Source organism: Bos grunniens, chromosome X (assembly GCF_055505025.1).
Source record: "Bos grunniens cultivar Pamir isolate PY7600 chromosome X, Bosgru_T2T1.0, whole genome shotgun sequence".
In the NCBI taxonomy this organism is placed as follows: domain Eukaryota; kingdom Metazoa; phylum Chordata; class Mammalia; order Artiodactyla; family Bovidae; genus Bos; species Bos grunniens.
Window position 1 is genome coordinate 122,417,505 of NC_141194.1, and position 25,724 is coordinate 122,443,228.

The following is a 25,724-nucleotide window of genomic DNA, read 5'->3' on the forward strand; positions in this document are numbered from 1 at the left end:
TCTTCACGGAGAGTCCAGCTGGCTCAACTTGGGCAACTGGCCGGAGGCGAGGAGTCGCCGACTCCCGAACTGAGATTCCATCGCTCGGTGCAGGCACTTGCCAACAGCGGAGTCCCCAAAGTGTAGGTGGTGACCAGCGCGGGCCCCGGCAGCGCTGCGGGGAAGGCGGGCGCCCAGATCAGAGGGTGGAGGGTAACGGGGGACGGGGTAGGTGGGGGACGGGGGGCCCCGGGCTTCGATCTCGGCGGCCGACAGTGCGAGTCCGCCCTGGCGGCGCCCGCGGGTCCTGCCCGCTCCGAAGGGGCCGGAGGACGCCCGGCCGACACGCTTGCCGGCGCTCCGCTGGCCTCGCGGGGCTTTGGCCACCCCGCGGCTGACGTCGGCGCGCCCCTGCCGAGCTATCCTTTTACTACAGCCCGCCGGCGGCTTTGTGCCGGCCCCGCCCTCACCGGCCCCCGCCCCCCGCGAGCCCGTACCTTGTGGTCTATATAGAAGGCGCTGCCGCGCCGATTCTCGGCTCTCCGGGACCGAGAGTTCTTTGGAAGCAGAGCGCGAGCGAGGGAGCGGGCGAGCTCCTAGGGGGTGTGGGTGTAGGGAGAGAGAGAGCAGGTAAGGGCCGTCGCATCCCGCTCCTCTGCCCGCCAGCAACTCGGGACCCCCTTTTGGCAAAATCATAGGAACCTGGAACGTTGGTTCAACAAAAAGAGACAGGCGACGACCCTCCCTTTCTCGATTGTCCGCGGGCGAAGAGCTGCGCGGCTCTGCGGTGTAACAGGCTCACACGTTGCTCATCACATGTTCAAACATTTCCCTTTCGGGGAGCCTCGTTATTTTTAAGTGAATATTTTCGTCTTTGTTTTGATGTGGTTTTTTTTTTTTTTTAACCTTCCTCGGGGTTTTATTTTGATGGAGTTGGCGGCCCGCAGCATATGGGGAGAGTAGGGGAAGCGGCCCGCTGGCGCGCGGGTAGCCCACCCCCAGGCAACTCCCCGGGAGGCCCGCGCTGGCCCGGCGAGCGGCCGGCGCGGAGCCCAGGGAGGCCCGCGGCGGCCGAGCCGGGGAGTCCCGGCCGCACGTCTCGACGGCCCCGGGGGTGGCGAGCGCGGCTCTCCGCGGGCGGGCGGGTGGGCAGGAGTGGCGGGCGCGGGGCGCGGGGGGAGCGCCGCGCCGCTTTGTCTCTGCACTTCTGGAGCCAGGCGCGCGGCTCCTCCCGCGGCCGGCCGCTCGGGCTCGCGGTGGCGGCGGCGGCGGCGGCGGCGGCTCCTCCTTCACCCCTCTCCTTTCCTCCCCGCTCTCTCGTAGGCAGAGGCGGCGGTGGCAGAGCTGGGGAACAGCGGATTCCGCCCGGAGCCACACCGAGGGGAGCTTGCGGTCGCGACTTGCCGCCCTAAGCACTGTCCCAAGTCCGGCCCGCTCGGCGAGGACTTCCGTCTCCTGGCCGAACCCTGTCAAGCAAGCTGGGATCTATGAGTGGAAAGGTGACCAAGCCCAAAGAGGAGAAAGATGCTTCTAAGGGTAAGCCCGCCCGCCGAGTCCGCCTGCTTCCCTTCCCTTGGTTTCCCTCGCCCGCTCGCGTGCGCGCCGCCCTCCGGCGGCTCCCGGCCTCCCTCCCAGAGCCTAAGCTGCTGGTGACCTCTGCGACCCCGGGCGAGAAAGGGGCGGGAGGGGGCCCGGGCCGCTGGGGTGGGGGTGGGGGGCTCTGAATTTGCACCACTTTCCCTCCTTCTTCGTGGGATTGTCGCCCCGCGAGTGCCAGCAGCCTCTTCACTCCCCCCTCCGGACGCACCGGGGTGGCGCTGCGGGCAGACGGAGCTGCTGCAGCCCGGAGCGCCGGGAACAGCGCTGCCTGCCACCGGCCGGCCGCCTCTCGGTGCGAGTGCCTGTGTGTTGCGTGTGCGCGAGTGTGCATCTGTGTGCTGCGCGGGTGCCACACGGTGACATACTCAGGAAGGAATCTGCCCCACTCTTAGAACCGGTGCTCCGATCCACCTTTCCGCCCCCCCCTCCCCGCCCCCAATGCAAACAAAGAGCCTGGCCGCGACACGCACCCCCTTCCCCCCACGCTCCTTTTCCCCTCACGCCCCCTGCTCCCCAACTCTCCCCGTCCCCTCCCCAGAAGGCAGGAGCTTGTCACCTTCCCTACGCCGCGTGCAAAAGTGAGCAATCCCGGTGCCCCGGCGCCGCCCGCGCTGCGCCTCGGCAGCGCCGCCTCGCCGAGCCCCGAGAGAACAAAGGCTCTGGTCCCTCGGCCACTAGTGCCCGGTGGGAGCGGGCCTCCGCGGGAGGGGAGAGCTCCGTCCCTCCACTCTGGGGGGTGTTCAACCACCTGGCCCGCGGCGCCCGGCCGCCGGTCCCCGCCCCCCCCCGCCACGAGAGCGCTTCTCGGCCTGGGGCCTCCCACCGGCGGGCTGGGGAGGCGCAGCAGAACAGGGCGCAGGCCGGGGAGAACTCAGGAGCAGGAAGGGGCGTCCGCCCGAACTCCCACCCGTCCTAGCCGTGGCCTTGCTAAGGGCCCAGCTTAGCTCCCGATTGTAAACCCGAGACAGCATCCTGGAAGCCCCGGGTGCGGAGAGGGGCACAGAGAGGGGGGTGGGGTGGGGTGTGGTAGAGCCGTGGGGAACGGCAGGTGCCTGAGGTGCAAGTGTCCGGAAGGGCCCCGGAGCGGACGCCGGAGTGGGCTGGACCGGCCCGAGGGCCCCAGGCTCGCCGAGCCGCAGCGACCCACGCCGGGTCCACGCGGCTGCAGAAGTTGGGGCTGCCGCGGGGGGAGCCCCAGCCTTTGTTCACGGGCCCCGATTCCTCCTGGAGCCCTGGGGCTCCCTTCCCTCCCACTCCTTCCCTTCTTCCTTTTTCTCTTCTCCTCCTTCTCGCCTCTCCCCATCTCTCCGGAGCTTTCTTTCCGGGGAGATTCTAGGGCAGCGTCAGCCCTCCCCCGCGGAAAGTTGTCAAAGTCTTCAGCTCAGGGCCTTTATCCCTTGTTTCTAAATGGAGCCGCTTCTCCCAACTAGGCAAAGCGTCGACGAGAGGCTCTAGAAGTTTGAGGTGGGGAGGTTTAGATCCGTGGTGCTAAGGGTCAGTGTTGCCATCGGCCTGCCTCAAGGCTCGAGGTCACCCCCTTCGGACCTACTGATGCCCGCTGGCTGTTTGAAGCGCACAGATTAATTGAACCGGTCACCCAGAAAGTAGAACTCCTGCTACACTTTTCCAGAGCTTTACTCATTGTTGTGCGTTTTAAACAGGTATTCGTGTGATAAGAGAAAGTGACTTCAGGGTCGTTAGACTGTTTTGTTTGCCCTCGAGGGGCCCGGAAAAGTAAATGCAATTGAAGATGGTACCACCAAAATGACTTAGGCAAGGGATTCCTCTTCTGCATCTGGGTGTATTTCAAGTTTGTTTCTGAACTTTGGTCCTTGATTTCCATCAGGTGATTACCTAAGGCTTATTTCAGGCTACCTTTGGGCATCCTGAAACCAAATTCATTCACAGAAAATGAGATGCTGCTCTAGGAATATAATTTGTAACTGTCCAGAAGGGGAGTAACAAGTCTGGAAACATTATTGGCCCAAGTTTCTGTAACCCAATAATGAAAATTTTTACTAGGCATATGTCATAACATTTTCTTATGTTGATTCACTTGAAACGGAATACCTCTCTGTAGGAACTGTGTAATTAGCATTTGGAATTATGGCTGTAATTAGAATAAATTAGTGTAATTTTACAAGACAACTTTTAAGAAGAGAGTTTACTTCCCCAAGGAGATGGGACTCTTATGACTGTGAACAGAGTTTCTAGACTTTTTAAAACATAGGTAGTAGATAATTAGTAAGTTATTTTGTGCTCCTTAATGAAATGTGGCTTTCAGAGCATCTAAATTGCTCTTTGTCTTTTTAAATGATGTTTTTCAACTCACTGAGGTTAACACCAGTGATGGACAGTGATCTTTTCTGTAACCTTTTTCAGTAAGGTAGGCAGACAAGATAGACTCTTGGAGGTAGGAGGGGAATCTTGATTGCATTTGAAAGTATTAAAATGGCCTCTTGTGCAGCAAATCATCTTTTGTGTATTTATTTAGGCTTTGCACAAACTTTTAAATTGGCAGATGAATATATAGTCTGGGGCATTCAGCTCCTGAACAGGAGGACCTAGTTCTGTTTCAGGGAAAAAGAAAGCATAACATTTGTTTAAGTACATACTTGCTTAGCTTTGATTCACTCTTCTCTACCTTGTCACATAAGATCTTTTCAGCAGTTCTCTGTTGGAAAAGTACTCAGGGAAGGCTGTGTCTGGTTTATGGCAACCGTGTTCCTGTGGCTTTTGGAAAATGTGTGGCCTCTAACAGATAAATGCAGATCATTTGTGGATTGAGTGAAAGTGCTAGCCAGTTGTGGATTTCAAAACTGTTATTTGGTTTGGGCCATCCCTGGTGGTCCAGTGGTTAAGACTTCACCCTTCCACCGTAGGGGGCATGAGAGTGGAAGCATGAGTTCAATCCCCAGTCTGGGAGCTAAGATCCCGCGTGCTATAAGATGTGGCCAAAACCACTGAAACTGTCATTTGGTTTGTACTTGGAGTTTGGGTTTAGTTGGCTTTGTCTGTGTTTTGTCAGCAACCCCTTCCCTTGTGCTTAGCCAGAGAGCCATCATTTCTAGACAAGTTTCAAGGCCATGTGGGCTGTGGGTTGTGGGTTGGCTGAGACGGCCAGCACTCACATCAGGCTGGGTTCCTACTGGCTGCTGGGCAGTGCGGGACAATTCCAAGCATAGTCCGAGAGGCCAGCCACTTGCACAGCTGTTGCTCTCAGATTATGGTGCCCACATGCATTCACAGGGACAGCTCATTTTCAGCTCACTTCCTGGCCTTTTCCAGTAGCCCTTCCAACCTTACCTAAGAAAGGCCATTGCAGTCAGGCAGCCAGCATCTCACATCTTGAACTCTGAAGGCCATTCCTAAAGCTCATCTTGGTCTTGGTGGATTACTGCGATTTCTTCCGTCAAGTGTCTTTCTTGGGCTTGGGCCAGGCCAACCAGCTGTTGAGAGGTATTTCACCCATAAGAAATCATGATGCTGGTGACCTCTTATTAAAAACTAGCAATCATAACCTCCCTATTACTCATGAAGGGACTTCTTTTTTCACCTGGTGAATCAGTCACTGTGGACCAGTGTGGTTTGAGGGTCATCAGCCCCAGGTCGTTTCCTGTGTCTAAGATGGTAATGACAGCTTCAGTGAGGGGTTGTGACCAGGGAGATCTCTGATCAGAATTGTTAGTATGTTCCTGGGGATAGGTGCAAGAGATAAGTGAACTAGATCCTCTTCATTCTTATTTCCAGTGCTGTGCCTCTTCTTAACCCACAGGCTAGAGCAGGAGGGGGATATGGGTTGGGGGTGCTGTATCTTCTCTCTTAGTTCTGCTTCCTCTAAGTCTCTTTCCAGTACAGTTCAAGTCCTTTCAGAGGGTTCAGATGCATCCTCGGGCTGGCAATGTGAGGGAGGTTAGAGTGGGAAAGCATGTTGCCTGAGTAATGAGAAGCAGAAAGTGAGCTGTAGGGTTGAGATCCACGCCTAGTGCTGGGCCATGTAGAGTGGCCCTGAGCACTGGACCAGAGCTGGTGAGAGAACTGGAATCAGGGTCTGGGTGGTAAGCTGGAGAGCTGATCTGTGTGTGAGGCAGTCACTAGGGAGACAAAACTGTTAACATTCCAGGTCTTTTTGCAGCTGTGCTATTTTATGTTCAAATCAACTACTCATTCTGGGAATTACAATCAACATAGAACAACCAGAATGTGTTGCAGCTCCTCGAATATATCCAATAAAAGGGCTTTCTAGTGTCTGCTTCATTATGGCTCGTATTTTTGGAGTTGAGAATTTGAAAGGAATAGAAGATAATTGCCAAGATTAAACAATTCAAGGAGGGGGAGAAAACCTCCCATGAATTAAAGTGTGGCGAGTGAAGGGGATCCTCCATGTTTATTACCTTGCTAAGCTTAACATGATCTTTGGAAGGTGAAGATTAGGCACATAAGTATACTCTTAGCCATTAGTAGAGAAGACAAACGTCTGCAGAAATCACTGTGTCTAGTCACCGGTTTATGTTTCCCTATCCAGAAGCATCCAGAAAACACATTCACAGTAGATTTGTTGCCCAGGCTGAGGAGCGGACTTTAGGCTCATCATCCTATGCAGTGTGGTTTAATCTAGTTGGTCCTCACCAGCTCAACAGGTAGCTTATCTGTGATAGACCAGTTCTATGAACTTATTTGAATCAGAATTCTGACATTTTTAAACATGGCACTTCGTCACTTTGTTGAATGCCATATCCTGATGAAACATTTCTTAGGGGTGTGGATTTCTGGGTAAATGGCACTAATTTCCTAAAGAAAGTGAAATACTATATAGTAATCATTCTGACCCCCACTCCAGCCTGCAGTTCTAATTTCTAATTGGATGGCCATTTGTTTTTCTCTAAAGCCCTGTTTTCCAGGATATTAATCCTAAAGATGAGGCTTTTATATTAGAAAATAGAGATGTTCTTGATTCTTGGGGCACGACGGAAATGTGAAGGGCTGTTTTATTAGGGATCTGAGTTTGTAATAAACATTAAGCCTAAATTACAATTACTGTAGGTTGAGTTTACTGTCAGACAGTTCTCAGGCCCTACTCATGCCTCTGCCCTTGTAAATTACTTTTCGCATTGCTTTTCAAATGGAAATAGTATTAGTGTCACTGGCTAATGACCGTCCCCACAGGCAGTGGGCAGAGGGTAGTAGGTGTCCATGCTGAGTCTTTAAAACCCTGGCAGCACCCTTGGCTTCTGTGGGTGTAAGGTTTAGGTGGACAGTCTAGGGGGTGCATCAGGGCTGGACTGAGCTGAGGCGTTTGCTTGACCTGACTGCTCACAGCCTTCTGCAGAGACTTAAGATTTGTTCTGGACAATCACTATTGCCCAGAGGCATTCTCAGGTATATATGTCTGTCCTTTCTGGACCCTGTCAGTGGGGTCTGAGAAGAAAGAAAAAAAAAATCTTCTGGTAAAAGGCAGGCCTGGTCAGAGGCCAAAGTATAAAAGAGTTATTTTTAAAAAATGGTATGAACCCAATTTCCTTTTGTGTAATTAAAGATTATATACAATAACATGTACAGATCTTAAGTGTACATCTCAATAGATTTTGACAAATGATTACACCCACATAATAGAATATTTTCATCACCCCAGAAAGTTTTCTTGTGTTCCTTTCTAATCATTCCCCCTTAGAAGGCAACTACTATTTTGATTTCTGTCATCACCTTTTAGTTTTCCCTTTATTGATCTCACAGAATGCCACTTGTGGTTCCTGAGACCTAGAAACCTCTCCAGGCAGTGGGCTTCCTGTCCCGGTTGACACCCCTTCTCCTTGTCTTGTCCTCTGGTTTCTTGGAAGACCCCCACCCTAGAACAGGGTCTTGTCCTTACCTGGCCCAAAAGGAGTATTTGTTGAATGATCTAGGCAAGGTAGGAAATTCATTTAAGCCTGGGTGTCTATTCATCATTTAATAATAATGATCGTAGTTATTATCATTACCATTACAGTAGCTTCTGAATTATGGACCATTTACTATTTACTAGGCTTGCATGATTTATATTATATATATATATATATATATATAATTTAATTCTCATGGCAGTCAAATGAAGTGGCAAATAGTATTTATAGATGTTAGAGATGAGAAAATTGAAGTTTAGGGAGATCATGTAGCTTGTGTGAGCTCACACAGCTAGTGGGACCCAAATTACTGGCACAGTACCTGGCACTGAACAAAGGATTGCCAGAGGCAGTGCCTCTTAACACCAAGGAATTAATGTCAATGGGTGAGTTTTTGACATCTACACAGGATGGAGAAGTTATTTTGGTTGGGGTCTTAAAATACAATGTAACAGGAGCAGGACCCTGTGGGGTCTGCCCCTGACAGACCCCTCCCCCATAGCCTCTGTGGTAGTTCCTCTCTGAAGTACCCAGATAATAGTATCTCATGCATATTTCCTGAATTTTTCAGATGCTAAAACCCACCACCAAATGGAAGAAGTTAACTACTTGATGATCAGGTGCAAGTACCCCCCAGACCTTTGGCACCTAAGGACTGATAAAGTTAATCGCCCTGTTACCTCACCACCAAGAGAATTATGCTAGAGCTGATCACCTCCCCCAACCCACCCTCACCTGGGCTTTAAGGATGCTTAGCTGAAACCCTTTGGGGAGTTTGGGATTCTCTGCTTCAGACTCCAACGTTGGGCACACGAACTTGGCATTCGGTAACAATAGTTTTTTTGAGCACTGACCATATGCCAGGGATTGACATGAAATCGTTCAAGCTATCCAGGATTGATATACATAACACTGCCTTTCTAGGCAACACAGTTGATTCTTTTCTAATCCAGGTTTGCACAGGGACAAAATTACTTGCCAACTATCAACACAGACATGACTAGGAAGAGTTTGCCTATACTGGCACGATTGCTACAGGGCTGTGGTCTTTGTGCACCCAAAGAAATTTCTGAACAGATTTCTTGAGTGACTTATCCATCCCAGGCACTGTACTGAGAGAAACCTAGTCCTACCTTAAGCCTTAGGGGTACCCTTGTGCCCTTTTCCTTCCTCCTTGGCCTTGGGCATTCTGACTTGTAATTTCTGAAGTGCAGCTCCCCTCAGTTGGCCATGACTCTTATTTTTCAAGATCTAAGCATCTGTCAGTTTGAAAATAATGGTGTTTTTTTTCCCCCTTAGAACTGTGTCTGAGAGCTTATTTCACCTGTGTTCTAAGGCTACTCTTACTCGTAATTCAGGACTGGGTAAAAGTCCTAATTATTTATTTGTTTTTCCCATCAGAATCATCTGTCTCATTTCCCTTCTCTTTCTCTCTCAACCCCACCCCCTCCTCCCTTTCTCTCTCTGCCTCCTCCCCCTCCCTTTTCTGCACACCCCCACTCCTTTTCTTGTGAACAGACGTCAGTGGTTTTCATTAACTGTCTGGATTTTCTCCTGTAATAGCTATATTAACTTCAATTAAAGAAATCCTTACCCCCCTCAAAGAGTTGCTTCATGGAAGAAGCTTTTCATTACTTATTATGTAACTCATTTTAAATGGAAAAATAAAGTGCGAGCTTTATTTCTTATCTGTTTATGTTGCCTTTAGTTAGAGAATACTTCCAAAAATATATCTTGTTAACAGAGATGCACGCCTTGAACGAGCATATTAATTATAGTTCTCCAAGTTAGGACTCATGTAATGTTTCTCTTGTGCTGCAGAACCTATGTTTTAACAGCCGTAATTAACAGTGATGAGTCTATTGCAAGGTTATAGGTAAGTTTAATAACAAACGTGACACCCAGTTTTTAAAAAAAGAAAATCCCTCAAAATTACGGAGGTAGCATTTCTTCTGCTCTTGCGCTGGGGGTTAGTAAACAGATCGAGTTCTTAAAATATTTATCCTGCTGTTAAAAGTAGAAGTAAACAACCTAAAGAAGGCAGGCTGAGCGCAGTTCTTGAATATGCCTATGGATATTTTCAGAGTCTTCTTTCAACCACGACTTTGAAAGTATTGTGAATTGACCTGCTTCTTTTGCCTTTGATTCTCCGTGCGTGAGCTCGCCTCTCCCCCTGTTGCGGGGCGGGGTGTGTGGGGGGGTGGTTATTGAACGTTAAGACTTATACAAGAGCTCTCGGATTTGCGCGTGGTTTTTGGAGCCTGGGAAACAATGTGAACCGTTCTCCTGGAAACGGGGCCGGCTCTCCTCGCGGCTCTCGCTCCCGGGAGCGTTGGTTTTCCTACTGGCTGGGACCCGACTTTGAGGCGAGCGCCGAACGGCCCGGTGAACCGGCGACCCTCGGTCGCCGCGGATCCGACCGGCGGGTTTATTACCAACCTGTGTGCTCATGAACCTCGTGATGCGGCAGCTGCCGAAAAAAGAAACACGGAAAAGTTGTGTCACCGAAAGTGAAAACTTGGCGAAGAAAAAGTGCTCGGCGCCCGGCATGTTTTGTAACTGCAGTTTTGTAACTGCTCTGCGGCCGACAGCGGCGGCGGGCAGCGGAGGGCTGCGCCCACCGGCCCCGGGTGCTCGCGTGGGGACACCACCCCGCGAGCGCCGCCGGGGCTGGGCGCCAGGGCCGGCGGGGCGGGCGGCTGAGCGCCGGGCGAAGGGGGCGGGCGGCCCTGGGCCTGGAGGTCTAAACCGCGGGTTCTGTGCAGCTGATGGGAGGCGGGCGGGAGGGGCCGGAGGAAGAAGGTCCCGCCCCCAACCATCGAGGGGGTTCCTTGCTCTGCCTGTACCTGACCTACCGGCTGTGCCCCTCAAAGGCGGATACCCGTCCAAGCCTGGAAGTCTGGACTTGGCCCAACACAAGGGCTTTGCTTCCTCTGTCTTCTGGTCAATGCTAATTCGGTTTCAGCTGTTCAGAAAAACCTAGGCTGCGTCTTGAACAGAACGCCCTGGACCATGTCGAGTTTGCTTTTATATGGTTTATGTTTCCGTTGCGTTGGTTCTTTTCAGATTACAGAATAATGCATGTGATTCGGAAAATCATAAAAGCATAGAGAAGAAAATATCCCCCCAAAGGTTGCACTCCTAGGTTCTTTTTGAGATTTTTCCTTCCAGTCTTATTTCTCTGATTTCATCTTTAAGTATATGTGTGGGATCACATAGTAAATACTATCACATGCTTTTTTTTTTTTTTAACTTCAACACCCTGTTAGAATGTTTTCCGATGTCATTAAATAATCTTCCATAGTATCATTTTTGGTGTGTGCAGTGGTTGTGGATTTGGGGGTGACAAAGGAAAGATGGTGATTTTGTCCCTGTGGTTGTGAAAAGTTTTTCTCTACTGCCTTAAGATCTTTCTCACTGGGCTCCTCTACAAACATCATTCGTGTTTGGGTGCACTTTTAAAGATACATATATGCATGTATAGGGCTTCCCCGGTGGCTCGGATGGTAAGCAATTGGCCTGCAATGCAGGAGACCCAGGTTCAATCCCTGGGTCTAGGAGATCCCCTGGAGGAGGGCATGGTAACCCACTCCAGTATTCTTGCCTGGAGAATCCCACGGACAGAGGAAGCCTGGCGGGCTACAGTCCGTAAGGTCACAAAGAGATGGTCAGGACTGAAGTAATCTAGCATGCACACATATGCATGTATAAATCTATAAATATAAAATTAAACGCATGTAGACAAATACGTATATGTCTAAATAAACGCAAACACAATTATGCTTAGAATACATCCTGAAAGAATATATATCAAAAGGAATCTTGGGGTGATTGGCTTATAGAAGATGTATAGAGGATGTGTATGTATATTTGTGTCTTCTATTTTCTCTACAATGGATGTATATAATGATCATAATGAAATAATGAAAATGGACATTATATATTACTTATAGATTGTCTTCAAACTGACTTTTCTGCTTCAGCTCTTACCATTCCTTTTTTTTTTTTTTTTTGCTTACCGTTTCCTGACCTGGAATGCTCTATTATTTCAACATTTTGTGATCCTTTATGTCCAAGCTTAACCCACATCATCCAGGAAGCATCTCTTCCACCCTTGTTACAAAGAACTGCACTGGACTTCTCAGTTACCCATTTGGCAGTGTCCGTGGATAAATCTCATGATTAACTTTTCATCTATTTAGGTGTTTTATCTCCCCAGCTAGATTTTAACCTCCTCAAGGGCCTTTGTCACCAAAGAGATACTGAATGAATGTGTTACTTAACCATCAAGCTCAGCATCCTTCCTAGATTTCTTTAAATGCTTTTGTACCTTTGAAACTCCAAACCATATTAGAAGCCCTTAGGATGACGGCAACAATCTATCTGGATTTAATACTGCTAATTTAATTAGGGGTATAACTTCCAATTTCCAGTGGGCCATCTTCTATGTAAAAGTGGCTGCATGGTTAAAAGCATGGATTATAGAGACTTGTGTTCACATGTATGTTCCTCTGCTTAGTTGCTATGTGACATTTGGCAAAGAGGCTTTCTAAGCCTCTCTACAATGGAGATAATTATATTTATCTCATATGCTTATTTTAAAGATAGAATGAGATAATGTATGAAAAACATACATGGAATTTGGTCAGTGGTGATATTGATAGTATTGTTAAAATAGTAGTGATCTTCATATTGATTATTCAAGTTAGAGGGTTTTTGTTAAAGAGCTTGTTGGCCATAGAAACAAATCTGCAGAGTCACACATCTGTCTGACAGTCATACTCTGATTTAATGGATTTTAGTTATATAGTTACTAGGCTCCTGAACCATGGGTTCCTGGACCCTCCCAGATATCAAAATCTGTGGATGATCAAGTCTCTTACATAATAGCTTATTTGAATATAACCTATGCATATCCCCCATACTTTAGCTCATCTCTAGATTACTTCTAATACCTAATGCAAATGTAAATGCCCTGTAAACAGTTGTAAATACAGTGTGAATGTTATGTAAATAGTTGCTGGCCTATGGCAAATTCAAGTTTCGCTTTTTGAAACTTTCTGGAATTAAAAAAAATTTTTTTGGATCCACATTTGGTTGAATTCATAGATGCAGAATCTGTGTATACAGAGTGCCTACTGTGCTAATTCATGTATTAATTAATTCATTACTTTACTCAATAGATACTTGTTGAAACTCCTATGACAGCAGTGAGCAGAACAGATAATTACCCCTGCCTTCATGGAGGGCTTCCCAGGTGGCACAGTGGTAAAGAATCTGCCTGCAATTCAGGAGATGCAGGTTCGATTCCTGGGTGGGGAAGATCCCTTGGAGAGGGAAATGGCAATGCACTCCAGTATTCTTGCCTGGGAAATCCCACGGACAGAGGAGCCTGGCAGGCTACAGTCCATGGGGTCGCAAAGCATTGACTAAGACAGCATGGACGCATGCCTTCATGGAGCTGATGTTTTAAAGGAACTGGATTTTTCATGCACAAAACACTGTCCGATGTTGGCGGTGTGTAAAATGACCTGGTGCCCATCATAGCCATCTGGGCCCTGGCCAATCCACACTACCAAGGAGGAAGCTTGGATGGAGTTGGACATAGGTCATTCATTCATCTTTCATCCAGGGACCACTAGAGCTGAGGTTCTTGAAACTGCTTGAATGTCAGCAACACCTCCCACTGCATACATCCCCACCATGAGAATTTGACTTAGTAGATCTAAGTATGGGGCTTGTGAACCCATATGGTTTATAAAACTTAAGTGATTCTAATGCACAGCCAATTAAGGGGTTACTGCACCTGAGCAATGTTTCTCAAGGTTGCTGGAAGTTAACAGTCACCTGTAGGGTTTGTTCCCCCCTGGCCTGCTGAACCACAACTTTAGGAAGAGGGTTTGGTAACGTGAATTGTAAATAAGCATCTAAGTGATTCCTGTCATTGGGCAAGTTGGTGGGGCATTGTCCTAGAGACATCAAAGGACCCCTGGAAATAGTGTGTAAATGTGCATGTTTCAGGTGGTAGCATCCATAGTTTTCAGCAGATTCTCAGAGGGGTCAGTATCTCCAAAAACAGCCCTGAGCTCTGTCCTCAGCTCTGTCCCCTCCATGAACTGTGTGCCTTGAGTCCTTGGTTTTCTCTATCCTATTCACTCTTCATAGTCTAATGTTCTGTTTGGAAGTTTCCTTTCTCCATTCTTGCTTCTCTTTTCTCTTTTTGCCAGGCTGGCCTCCAGTCTTTCTCTTGCTCCTCTAGAATTTTAAAGACTGGGCCCTTTCAGAGAGGGAGGGAGGGAAAAGCCTGGAGGGAGCTTTGGGGACATGAGAACGGTGGAGATCAAGGCTGAAATACTTTGACCCTTTTAATGGCTGCACCTCAGTGGGTCTTAATATAGTGGGATAAGGGCCTGAAGTGGGACTTCTAAGATAACCCTTTGCCAGTCTGGAGTAGGTGGGCAAAGGAATTTGCCCTTCTTGGTGCCATTTTCCTGCCTGTATCAGGCAGAAGGTGGAGTAGAGTAGGAGGGTGAGAGTTAAGCTAGATCTAGATGCACCCCACTTCTCCTCCCCCAGGTACCAAGCAGTGTCACTGTCACTGGTTCATGACCAATCAAGTGCATTGACCTATTACTGCTGCTTACTTTGAGTTATAAATAGTTTTTATTCCCCCTGTGGAATTGGGGGTTCAGGCTGTATAGAATGACCCGATTTGTATCACAAGAGTCATTGGGACTTTGACAGATTTCACCATTTTAAAAAACACAGCTTTTTGCCTCCACCCCACTGGACATAAAAGCAACCTTTGAATTTATGGAACAAAGAACATGTCTTTAAAGGGCAGCGGGCACAGAGAGGGAGGAAAGGGAAGTAAGACAGTTCACCCTCTTTTCTGAGGCCATTGTCTCCAGACAAGTGACAACACTGAATACCTTGAAAAATCTTGTGTTGATTTTTAGTACGGAGGCATCTTCCTAGGATCTGGAAAATCCAGGTAAAAGACAATAAACTTGTTCTCCTGTCTTTGGGCCAGAAGTTGACTTGCTTCATTTGCATGGCTGGAGGAGATGAGAGCACTTGCTCTACTGAGAGTGAAATTTTGACCAGGGCAGCATATTAATAGAGATGAAGCTCAGTTTCTGAAAGCCTGATATATACAGATGGGACTCAAATGGTGAGTGGGCAGGTCATTGCAATATTGAAGGAATTATTGTTTTATGAAAAGGTTTTCTTTTCATAGCATCATCTCTGGTGTATCTGAATGTTTCTTTAGGGATCAAGTATTACTTGATTAAAAATAAAGAAATAATAAGCCAAGGCTAGAGGTCTTTTGTTGAAGAATTTGAGTTTCCTGCAATTCTCATTATAAGTTACTGCTCACAGTGACTGTTTCAGCTTCCCAGGTTCTTTTTGAAAATGTTGATTGATTTTTACTTTTTTACTGTGGGAAAATAGTGATTTTTTTTGTAAGTGTACAGTTCTGTGTGGCATCATGTGCATTCAAATTGCTCTGTGACCATCACCACCGTACTTCCAAGGTTTTTAATGAGAGATTATAATGGTTGGTGCATGCGTGCGTGCTAGGTCACTTCAGTTGTGTCCGACTCTGTGCGACCCTATGGACTGTAGCCCGCCAGGCTCCTCTGTCCATGGGATTCTCCAGGCAAGAATACTGGAGTGGGTTGTCATTTCCGTCTCCAGGGGGATCTTCCCAGCCCAGGGATCAACCTCGCATTCTTTACGTCTCCTGCATTGGCAAGCAGGTTCTTTACCACTAGCGCGCCACCTGGGAAGCCCCTATAATGGTTGGAAGGGACCATAATAGCCATTTGGTTCAACCTTCCCATTACAAAGAAGAGGGAATCGGGCCCACGGAGAGACAGTGATCTGCCTAAAGCCATAAAGCAAGTTATGGACAGGGGCCTAGCCCAGTGCATTCGTGTGTGACCACACTGAAGGTAAAGGTGGTCTCAGACTCTACTGAATCAAGGATCGGCATAAATATTTAGGATGTTTCCCTGATTTTTTTTTAAAATCAAGTAAGCAATCAATCACTATGATTTAGAGCCATAAATCAAAAGGCCATCTAGTCCCAATTGCTAATTTAAAATATTGGCTCTATTTGCTATTTCTAGATCCACATTCAACTATTTAATACAAAAAGGTGCTAACATTCTAATTTCCAAAATTCAGACAAATTCTCCCCCAGCCTTCCTTCCACTGACTCCAAGACATTCCATGGTTGAAACCAGGTCCTTTGTGGGTGGCTGTTATTAATAAGCTTTCTTTGGGATGTTTACAGTAACTGCTGTGACCTAAATAAGATTGCTTGTATTGTTTTCCCCCAACAAAGCCAAGAACAGTTTTTAAAAGTGTGTTAATCTCTCATACCATTGTATTTACCTGTGACTAACAGAACCAAAGCATTATGTTTTTTTTTTTTTTCCTGTTTATTACATTAGATGATGGAACTCCATCCACTACATTAGATGGAGTGGATGGGTCAGATGGAATAGAGTGTTTCTACACAAGTTAAACTGTTTGGGGCCTTTGTATACCATAACCACTTTTTCTTGGAGTGGAGTGTCAAGACAGTGTACCCTGTAGCATTATAGCATGATCTTTGTAAAAATTTTATTTCAAATTGTGGTACAATACACATAATAGAAAAAAAACCATCTTAGCCATTTTTAAGTGTACAGTTCAGTAGTGCTAAGTATATTCACATTATTGTGCAAACAATCTCTAAGATGTTTTTATCCTGAAAAACTGAAATAATACTGATTAAACAAAAACTCCCCATCCTTACTCCCCCCAGCCCCTGGAAACCATCTTTCTGCTTTCTATTTATATGAGTTTGACTATTTTAGATAGTATGTATCTTTTTGTGACTGGCTTATTTCACGTAAGATAATGTCCTCAAGGAGCATCCATGTTGTGGGGTGTGTCAGAATGTCCTCTTAAAAGGCTGAATAATACTCCATTGTGCATTTTATTAGGATTCTCCAGAGAAACAGAACCAACAGGATATCTGTACATTAGACAGTGATGGAGGATATTTATTATAGAAATAGGTTCATGTGGTTATGGTGGCCAAGAAGTCCCACAATCTACCATCTGTAAGATGGAGAACCAAGAAAGCCAATGGTATAATTCAGTCTGAGTACAAAGGTTTGAGAACCAAGGGAGCTGATGATGTAACTCCTAGTCCAAGATGGAAGCTGGTGTGGTGGTGGTCTAAGTCCTGAACTTTGAAGGTCTGAGAACCAGGAGCTCAGATGTCCAAGGACAGGAAAGGGAGGACCTCCCAGCTCCAGAAGAGAGAGAATTTGCCTTTCCCTCACCCTTTTGTCATATTGGGGGCACTCAAGGGATCCGATGATGCCTGCCCACATTAGTGAGGGGAATCTTATGAACTCAATCTGATTCAAATGCTAATCTCATTCAGAGGCACCCTCATAGACACACCCCAAAATAATGCTTTACCAGCTAACTGGGCATCTCATAGCCCAGCCAAGTTAACACATAAAATCAACCATCACATATGTATGTACCACATCTTCTTTTTCCATGTTGTCTGCTGAAGGACATTTGGGTTGCTTCTACCTTTTGGCTAATGCTGCTGTGAACATGGGTGTTCATCTTTTGTTGTTGTTGTTTACCTGACGGGAGAAGTCTTTTTTTTTTTTTTGTGGTGGGGAGGGGTTCTCCACCACATGGCCTGGGTGATCTTACCCAGGTGATCTTTCCCCAACCGAGGATTAACCTGAAAGCACCGAGTCCTAACCACTGCACTGCCAGGGAATTCCCAGGAAATGTTGTTTTGACATACTCGATTTGTTTCTTCAATCTTAGTCCTAGGTCATCAAAGTAACATGTTGAATAAAGTGAAGAAAGAGCCCAAACCATCAGGGGTCCTGAGGATGGAGGTGTTAATCCAAATGGCTTGCAAGTTTGAGAACTATGAGAGGAGAGATTGGGGCTTTTCTTGGCCTCTTCTGTCTATTTATTGTTTATGGTGTGGATTTTTTGTGCAGTGATGTTTTGGTAGAAATAATGGGGTTTCTCTGTGATGGCCTCCATGACCCCTCATCTCTGCATTGGGAGTGGACTATGCCTTCCAGTGACCTTTTGCAGTTTATCTCCATTTCCTTTTTGCTTTGTTGTATGTCTCTCCCACTATACTGTAAACTTCTTGAACTCAGAGACCCTGTCATTCATCTCTGGATGCCCAGTACCTAGGACAGAGCCTGGCCCACAAAGAAAAAACAGTGAATGCTTATTTGAATAGAAATTTGACTCTTTCTGTCATTTGGAAAAACTTTAACTTCCTAGTTAGTCTTGGAACAATTTGACATTTTTATTTGTTTTTCTCTGTTTCTTTGATGTGTGAGACATGTCTTCTGTTCAGGAGCCCAAATCAGGTTTAACTATGTGGCAATTAAGTTTTTTTCTTTTCTTCTCGATCCTTTGTGGGGAGTGTGAGAGACAGTTGCTAAATATTTGGCATGAAGTAGAGGAAATATCCAGGCAAGGACTTAAGTGTTGACCACCACGCCACCCCTCTGGGGCTCTTCCCTGGCTTTTAAGGGCCCTCATGGCTCAGACGGTAAAGAATCTGCTTGCAATGCAGGAGACCTGGGTTCGATCCCAGGGTAAGGAAGATCCCCTGGCGAAGGGAATGTCTACTCACTCCAGTATTCTGGACTGGAGAATTCCATGGACAGAGGAGCCTGGCGGGCTACAGTCCATGGGGTCGCAAAGAGTCAGACACGACTGAGTGACTAACACATCATCGGCAGCCCCTTTGAGCATCTTCACTGTGCATCCTCTCTCCTCCTAGCCCCTCCAAAGATGGTTTGTATAGGTCTTGCATGTGGCTTGGATTGGGCAGCCAGTGTCGTCCGTGCTGTGTTTATAACCAGGGCACAGATTTCCCACTCTATATATTGGCTCCTAAGCCTTGTTTTTCATGCCTCCTGCCATCTTCAAAACTCTCCCAAGCATCTTTATATGTTTCCTGAAATAGAAATGTCCCCAAGTGGACTCCAGTTTCTAATAAAGGCCCTGAAAGTGAAAGTGCAAGTCACTCAGTCAAGTCTGAATCTTTCTCCCCAGGCCAGAATACCAGAGTGGGTAGCCTTTCCCTTCTGCAGGGGATCTTCTCTACCCAGGGATCAAACCCAGGTCTCCCACACTGCAGGCAGAGTCTTTACCAGCTGAGCCACCAGGGAAGCCCAGGAATACTGGAGTGGGTAGCCTATCCCTTCACCAGCAGATCTTCCCGATCTAGGAATCAAACCGAGGTCTCCTGCATGGCAGGTAGATTCTTTACCAGCTGAGCTACCAGGGAAGCCCTAGCTCTGTTTAATATATTCTGTTGTGAAGGCCCTACATTTTTTTTAATATATTCTGTTGCCCATTGATGAGCAGAGAGCGTGCAGATACACTTATCGTCAGGTGATAGACAATGCTTTAGAAACACATGCCTGAGAATCTGGCCACCATTCATTCAGAGAGCACCAGCCATATGGCAGGCTCAGTGCCAGGCACTGCGGAGACACTGAGAAGGCAGAGAGTCGCTGTTGTCGCTCCCTTGGAGCTGACAATGGGAAGGATGGAGAGCTGGGGAAAAAGCTTGAAGAAAGGGTACTGACCTTGTTGAGTGGTAATTAATGGTGGGGACAATACCCTGATACCTGCAGGTGAGCAAGGGCTCCTGAGTTGATGAGAAGGAAGAAGAATGTCCTGGAAAGCGGGAGTACTACATGCAGATGCTGGCAGACAGTGAGAACAGGGCTTACCTTGAGAACTGAGAAGTGATGGAAGTTCAGGGTTCCTGGATCAGCAAGTCAACCTAGTGTCAAGCCAGGCCTTGCATGTGCCGAGTTACGTTGCTCACGTGGCCGTGGACATTCTTATTGATGTCCACCTCTTAAGAAGCAATTTCAAAAATATCATTTCTCTCTGCATTCACAAGCAGGTTCCCTGATTGGAAGAAATATATGAAAAGACAAATCACATAGAAGTCAAGCAGGCTCATGATAACAATATATGTGTTTAAATGCCTATTGTGAACAAACTTAAGGGATACAATCTTTTTAAATGAATAAAACTTGCTAGATTTCAAAGTAGAAGCTTGTTGGTTGTTGGTAATGTTGGGTTTTTTTTTCCACCACCAAAATTTTGTTTCCATGGGTCACCATATGGTTGATCCTTTTGCATACTTTTGCCTGCCACTCCCCTCTCTGATAACTGCTCTTCTGTTCTTTATATCTATGTGTTACTGTTTAGTTTGTTCATTATTTTATTTTTTGTTGTTGATTATTTTTTTAGATTCCACAGATGATGGATATCATGTGGTATGTCTCTGACTTATTTCACTTATCATAATGCCCTCAAAGTCTTTCCATGTTGTCACACAGAAAGATTTTATCATTTTTATGTCTGGATAGTATTCCATTGTATATGTATCACATTTTTCTTCATTTATCTGTTGATAGTCACTTAGGTTGCTTCCATATCTTGGCAATTGTACATAATGCTGCTATGAACATCAGATCAGGTCAGATCAGATCAGTCGCTCAGTCGTATCTGACTCTTTGCGACCCCATGAATCGCAGCACGCCAGGCCTCCCTATCCATCACCAACTCCCGGAGTTCACTCAGACTCACGTCCATCGAGTCAGTGATGCCATCCAGCCATCTCATCCTCTGTCATCCCCTTCTCCTCTTGCCCCCAATCCCTCCCAGCATCAGAGTCTTTTCCAATGAGTCAACTCTTCGCATGAGATGGCCAAAGTACTGGAGTTTCAGCTTTAGCATCATTCCTTCCAAAGAAATCCCAGGGCTGATCTCCTTTAGAATGGGACTGGATGGATCTCCTTGCAGTCCAAGGGACTCTGTGCATATATCTTTTTGGATTAGTGTTTTGTATTCTTTGGATACCCAGAAGTGGAATTGCTGGATCCTATAGTAATTTTATTTTTAATTTTTGAGGAATCTCCATATTGTCTTCCATAGTGGCTGTACCAATTTACATTCCCACCAGCAGTGCACAAGGGTTCCCTTTTCTCCACATCTTCTCCAACTCTTGTTATTTTTTGTCTTTTTTATAGTGGCCATTCTGTGAAGTGTGAGGTGATATCTCATTGTGATTTAATTTATTCTGTGCTGCTAAGATCAGAGGCCTTGGAGTTTTTTGAATCCTTGTCTCAGTGATTAGAGATTCATATATGTGTTTGCAGTTATTTAAAAAATTGATAACAGGAGTGAGAACCTCCAAGCTATCCAGAATATGGATTGTTTAGCAGTCAGATACTACCAGCCCAGAAAGCAGCTTAATTGACTTTATTCATACAAACTTTATTAGTACAAACTAATATGGCTAGTATCAATAGGTTATGATTTTTTATTAAGTCAAAAAAGACCTTTGGTATTTAACAAATAACATCATTCTTGAGAGTTTGGAGTATGGCCAGGCAGGAGGCAACTCATTTCTGACTCCAACTTACATCCACGGTGACTCTTAACTTTGACTTCAGCAGTTGCAGAAAAGTAAATATACTTTCACAAATCTTACAGAAGCTGCCACATAGAAATTTCAGGAGAGTTCCATGTATTTCACTTATCCATTCATTGAATGTGTGTTGGGTGCCATCTCTGTGTCAGGCTTGATTCTAGGTGCTGGTGATACAAAGGTGAACAAGCTACAGATAATCTCTTGCACTCATAGGGCTAACAGTCTAGTGGGGAAGATACACAAGGCCAAAGTCGATCAAGATAAACACAGCATGAGCAGTGCTGTAATAGGAGAAGCCCAGGGAGCAGTGCAAGCCCAGAGCAGGGCAGCTAACTCAGCTTGGAAAGGGCAGGGATGGCTTTCTGAGGAAGGAGACCGTTAACTGGGATCAGAAAAATGTGTGATGAGTTGGCTGGGCAGAGAAGAGGGGAAAGAGAATTTCAAGCAACAAGAACAGCACATCTGAAGACAAAAAAGGGAGGGGATGGAGGGAAGGGAGAGGGGGAAGGAAAAAAAGAGGGATTGCAAATGTAAGTGTGAATAACTGAATAACATTCATTATGACTAGAGAGGCATGGGGTGTACCTGGAAATGTAGGCAGGGCCAGTGCAGAAGGCATTGAGGGCTTTATCAGGATGAGGAGTTTGAATGTCATTTTTCAATGCACTGGGAAACCTTAGGAGGGTTGCATGGTGGAGAGCCTTGTGACCTGATATGTATTTTGAAAAGCTCTGGCTGCCTGGGAAAGCAGCGGGAAGCTGATGCAGTGGTCCCAGCTTAGACTCAGTAAGGTAGGAATGAAAATGGACAATGTCTAAAGGTCTGAGGGCACTCTTCAAGGTGGGGAGGAGATTGGGTTTAATGTTAACAGTAATGAGTGGTCTGTTTACATCTCACTTAATTAAGGGGGCGAGAGGAGTCCAGAATGATAACCCTCATATTTCTGGAATCCACTTCCATCTCTAGCACTTAGGAAGTATGTGATTGGACAGCATCACTTCTCTCTGGATCTACTTCTCTTCATCTCTTTAAGTTTCCCCAATGTGACTGCAGAACTGTTTTCAACTGTGATTGATAATGACCCTAATATCATATCATTTACTTCTAAGGTATATAGTAGACCCTCATCAACGTTGGGCAAATAAATGAACTGACATTGGTCAGCCATCCCTCATTTCTTATGCAGGCTCAGTTTCTGCTTAGGTGCATGTTAGCATGTTTGGTCTCTCTTATCTACAGCGTACTGATGTAAATATTATTTTAAGATGAGGACTAGACCAGTCAAAAGTGGAACTCAAACCTTAGAGGATATGTGTCATAATGTTCCTCATATTGCACTGAGACCTGAGAACTGCTTTGCTGGCATTATTTATTACCTGTTTTACTGTTAGCCTTTTTTGGCCTCACTGCATGGCATGCCAAACTTCCCTGACCAGGGATTGAACCTGCACTCCCTACAGTGGAAGCATGGAGTCTTAACCACTGGACCGCCAGGGAATTCCTTGCTTTGCAATTATCTTGCCTTTCTTTATTTAATGAAAGAGAAAATCACTTCAGAACTTCATATCAACATTCATGTCTGTAACATGTAGAGGATAATGCTAGATCCTGACTTAAGATTTAAGGATGCTGTAATTAACAAGAAAATAGCTTTTGAGCATCTAGTGTTTATAATAGACCATTCCCCTAAGAACTTAAGGGTGGTTGTTATTGTGGGTGGGCTAAGACAGAGAAGCCTCTGAAGAGCTGTTTCAGAGAATCTGTGTCCTGGCTGTGGTATATATACTTACTGTAGTGATGGTGTGGGCTGGACCGGGCCAGTGGGCTATAACTGTGCTAGGAATCCCCCTGCTTATTCCAGAGGAGAGACTTCGCTCTGCAGTCTCACACAACATGGTCTTGTTTCAGAAATGCCAGATGTAAAACCAAAGCTACAACTGGTAAGAAGCTCATCCCAGGTCAAGGGAAATATATGGGCATTGGTAATACTATTGACAAAGGCTAAATTTTAAGGTCAATACTGTGAAGTCACTCTGCTGTGGAATCAGGGGATTGGTGTCTTCTGAAGAGAAGAAAGAAAGTCTCATATCAGATAGTGGATTGAAAGAAATACTTGCTTATGGACAAGTCTCCAAGTATATAAAGTGAGATGAACTTCTAGCGAAACAAAATTTTATAGAGTTCATGGATTTTGTGATTTTTTCCATAATGAATAAATACAATCTTTTACTATTTTCTTATTGTTTTTAGAAAATAGCTATTGGGACTTCCCTGGTGGTCCAGTGGTTAAGACTCTGAGCTCCCAGTGCAGGGGGTGTGGGTTTGATCCCTGGTCTTGGAATTAAGATTACACATGCTGCATAGTTCAGCCAAAAAATAAGATAAAATACATATTAAAAATAAATAAATACAATCTATCCATTAAAAAAGGAATTTTATTTAAGAAAGAAAATAGGTATTGTCAGCCCCTGGAGGAGGGCATGGCAACCCACTCCAGTATCCTTACCTGGAGAATCCCATGGACAGAAGAGCCCGGCAGGCTACAGGCCATGGGCTCGCACAGAGTTGGACATGACTGAGCAACTAAGCAAGCACACACACACACACACACACACACACACACACACACGCAGAGGTATTGCCAGAGCGGTTGAACAAGTGTCACAATGTGCTCAGCATACCCTGGCCCTGTGGCTGGTCCAGGCTTGGCCCCTGTGAGATATGAATTCTGTATCACTGAGTCTCATTTAATGAGTTTTCCTCCAGTACCAAACAAAGTTAGTACAGGTACTGCCCAGGACCAGTTTCACCTGTGCGTGAACTAGAGCTAAATGGTTTACATTAAGGCTCTAATGGTGAGAGTTGTCCCAATAAAGTGTCCTGGAACATGTGTCTTGAGTGCTTCCTTTGAAGAAGACGGTCCTGCTAAGTCAGAAATGCTTAGTTGAAGAAATAAAGAAGTGTGTTCTTTCTGAAGTAAGGGTTCAAGTTGGTATGGAAAAATTTTGTTTAACTTGGAAAGCAAGGATTTTCTGTATGACATTCATCCACCAAATGCATATTGAGTATGTGCTGTGTGCTAGGCAGTGTTCAGGCGGAAGTGATGGAGCACCAACTAGAACTGAGATCCCCACCCTCCTGGGCTTACATTGCTGTGTGCATGTGCGTGTATGTATATGTGTATGTGTGTGTTGGGGGGACATACAACACACAGAATGGTGGCAGTCGGAGTTTTTTTTTTTTTTTTTTTTTTACCGAGGTCCTTTCTGCATTCCTGGATACATTCTGGGAGGCAGAATTTCAAATGTAGTCTACAGTTAATTTGAGTCTTTAAAGTACACAAAGAGCTTTTTAAATTGCAGTCTCTAAAGTGTGTGTATGTGCATACATATAATAGCCACAAGGATTAAATTGGTCCGTACCGGTTTCTACATCTGCTTTGGTGTTGAAAACCACTTGCTGATTTGCAGATGCAAGCATGCCAAGTTTTCGTTTCTGCAGAAGAATGCCTGAACCATTCTGATATCTTGGAAGAAGAGCATCTCCTGGTCTGGAGATCAGCTGGACTCTTTGACTTCTCAAGTTCGGAGGGAGTGGCAGCCGTGAGAGCAGCTGCTCCTGAGGACCTGAAAGGGGCGGGGGGAGCAGTGTTGGGCCACTTGCCTGGAGTAGTGACTGGAACAGAGGTTCTTGGTCAGTATTCACTGTGGGTTAATGTTGGGACTAGTCAGTGCAGATTTTTTCTTCCTCTCTCCACAGTGCTGTGCTTAACCCTTGCTGCTGGCAAGTAGATTAGGAGGGAGGACCCAGTAGGTCTAGAGAGGGGAGTTGATCCTACCGTGGGAAGACCACCAACCCAAAGTGAGAAGTGGTTGCTCCAGCCTCTCTTGAACAAGATCTGGGCGTATGATATTTGTTGAGCATGACCCGCCTGCTGATGTGTGTGATGAGACGGAGCAGGGAATGGGTGTACAGGTTCAGGCTGCAGATCAACCAAGTGTTCATTAGTTATATAAAGATTCGAATGGGATGGGGGTAGGGAGGAGGGAATGCAGTGTGTTTGTGGAAAGAAGACAGGAAATGAGTGCCATTGGGTGAGCCTCTTTGCCTCCCTGGGTCTTAGTTTCCTGAGCCTGTACAATGAGAATAATAATAAGATGCACCTACCAAACTTCATTGGAGAATAAAACGAGATGTGCATGCATGCAGGTGAATGAGATGTGGCACGTGAATGCAGGTGTAGCACTGTAGCTGTTAAGTGTGCCTTTAGAACTGGTTTTTCCCTACAAGGCCTTTATTGGTGGAATATTGTTCAGCCATACAAATGACACGTGGCCTTTTGTTGGGAAATGCCCCCAAATTAGCGTTATTCACATTTGAAGTCATCTGTTGGCTTCCTAAGTGTTCATCTCCCAGATAATTTCATTTTAACACCTTCTCCACTGCACCCCAAGGGAACCAGTGGACAATTTACTGTTGACAAATAAAAGATAATGTACTGTGAAAATGACAGGTACAGATCAGCAGGAGAACTGTCATTCAGTGATGGAAATATTATAGAACATTTAATACTATATGTACTAGAACAATATGCAATTTTGAAGAAGCAACCTTATGACATTTCAATTTATTTTACAGAAAAGATTGATGGTCCTGTTGATGTCCAGAGTTGGGATGTTTTTCACTGAGGATAATTTAGCATATTTAGCATTTGCCTTCCAGTGTGGCCTTTCAGGCCTGACCCT

The 25,724-nt window shown here is 46.0% G+C and overlaps 1 protein-coding gene across 3 annotated transcripts in view; it reads left to right on the forward strand.

Moving 5' to 3' along the window:
- Window positions 1-515: 515 nt before the first annotated feature.
- The window catches only part of FGF13 (fibroblast growth factor 13), a 542,346-nt gene continuing 517,137 nt past the window's right edge, over window positions 516-25,724 (forward strand). For all 3 annotated transcript variants that reach the window (XM_086386532.1, XM_086386530.1, XM_086386533.1), the window contains exons 1-2: window positions 516-609; window positions 1,303-1,515. Coding sequence is in view for 2 of the 3 variants with exons in the window: in XM_086386530.1 (XP_086242656.1) it covers window positions 1,467-1,515 (49 nt within the window). In the remaining variant the exon portion in view is untranslated. The remainder of the gene's footprint in view (window positions 610-1,302; window positions 1,516-25,724) is intronic.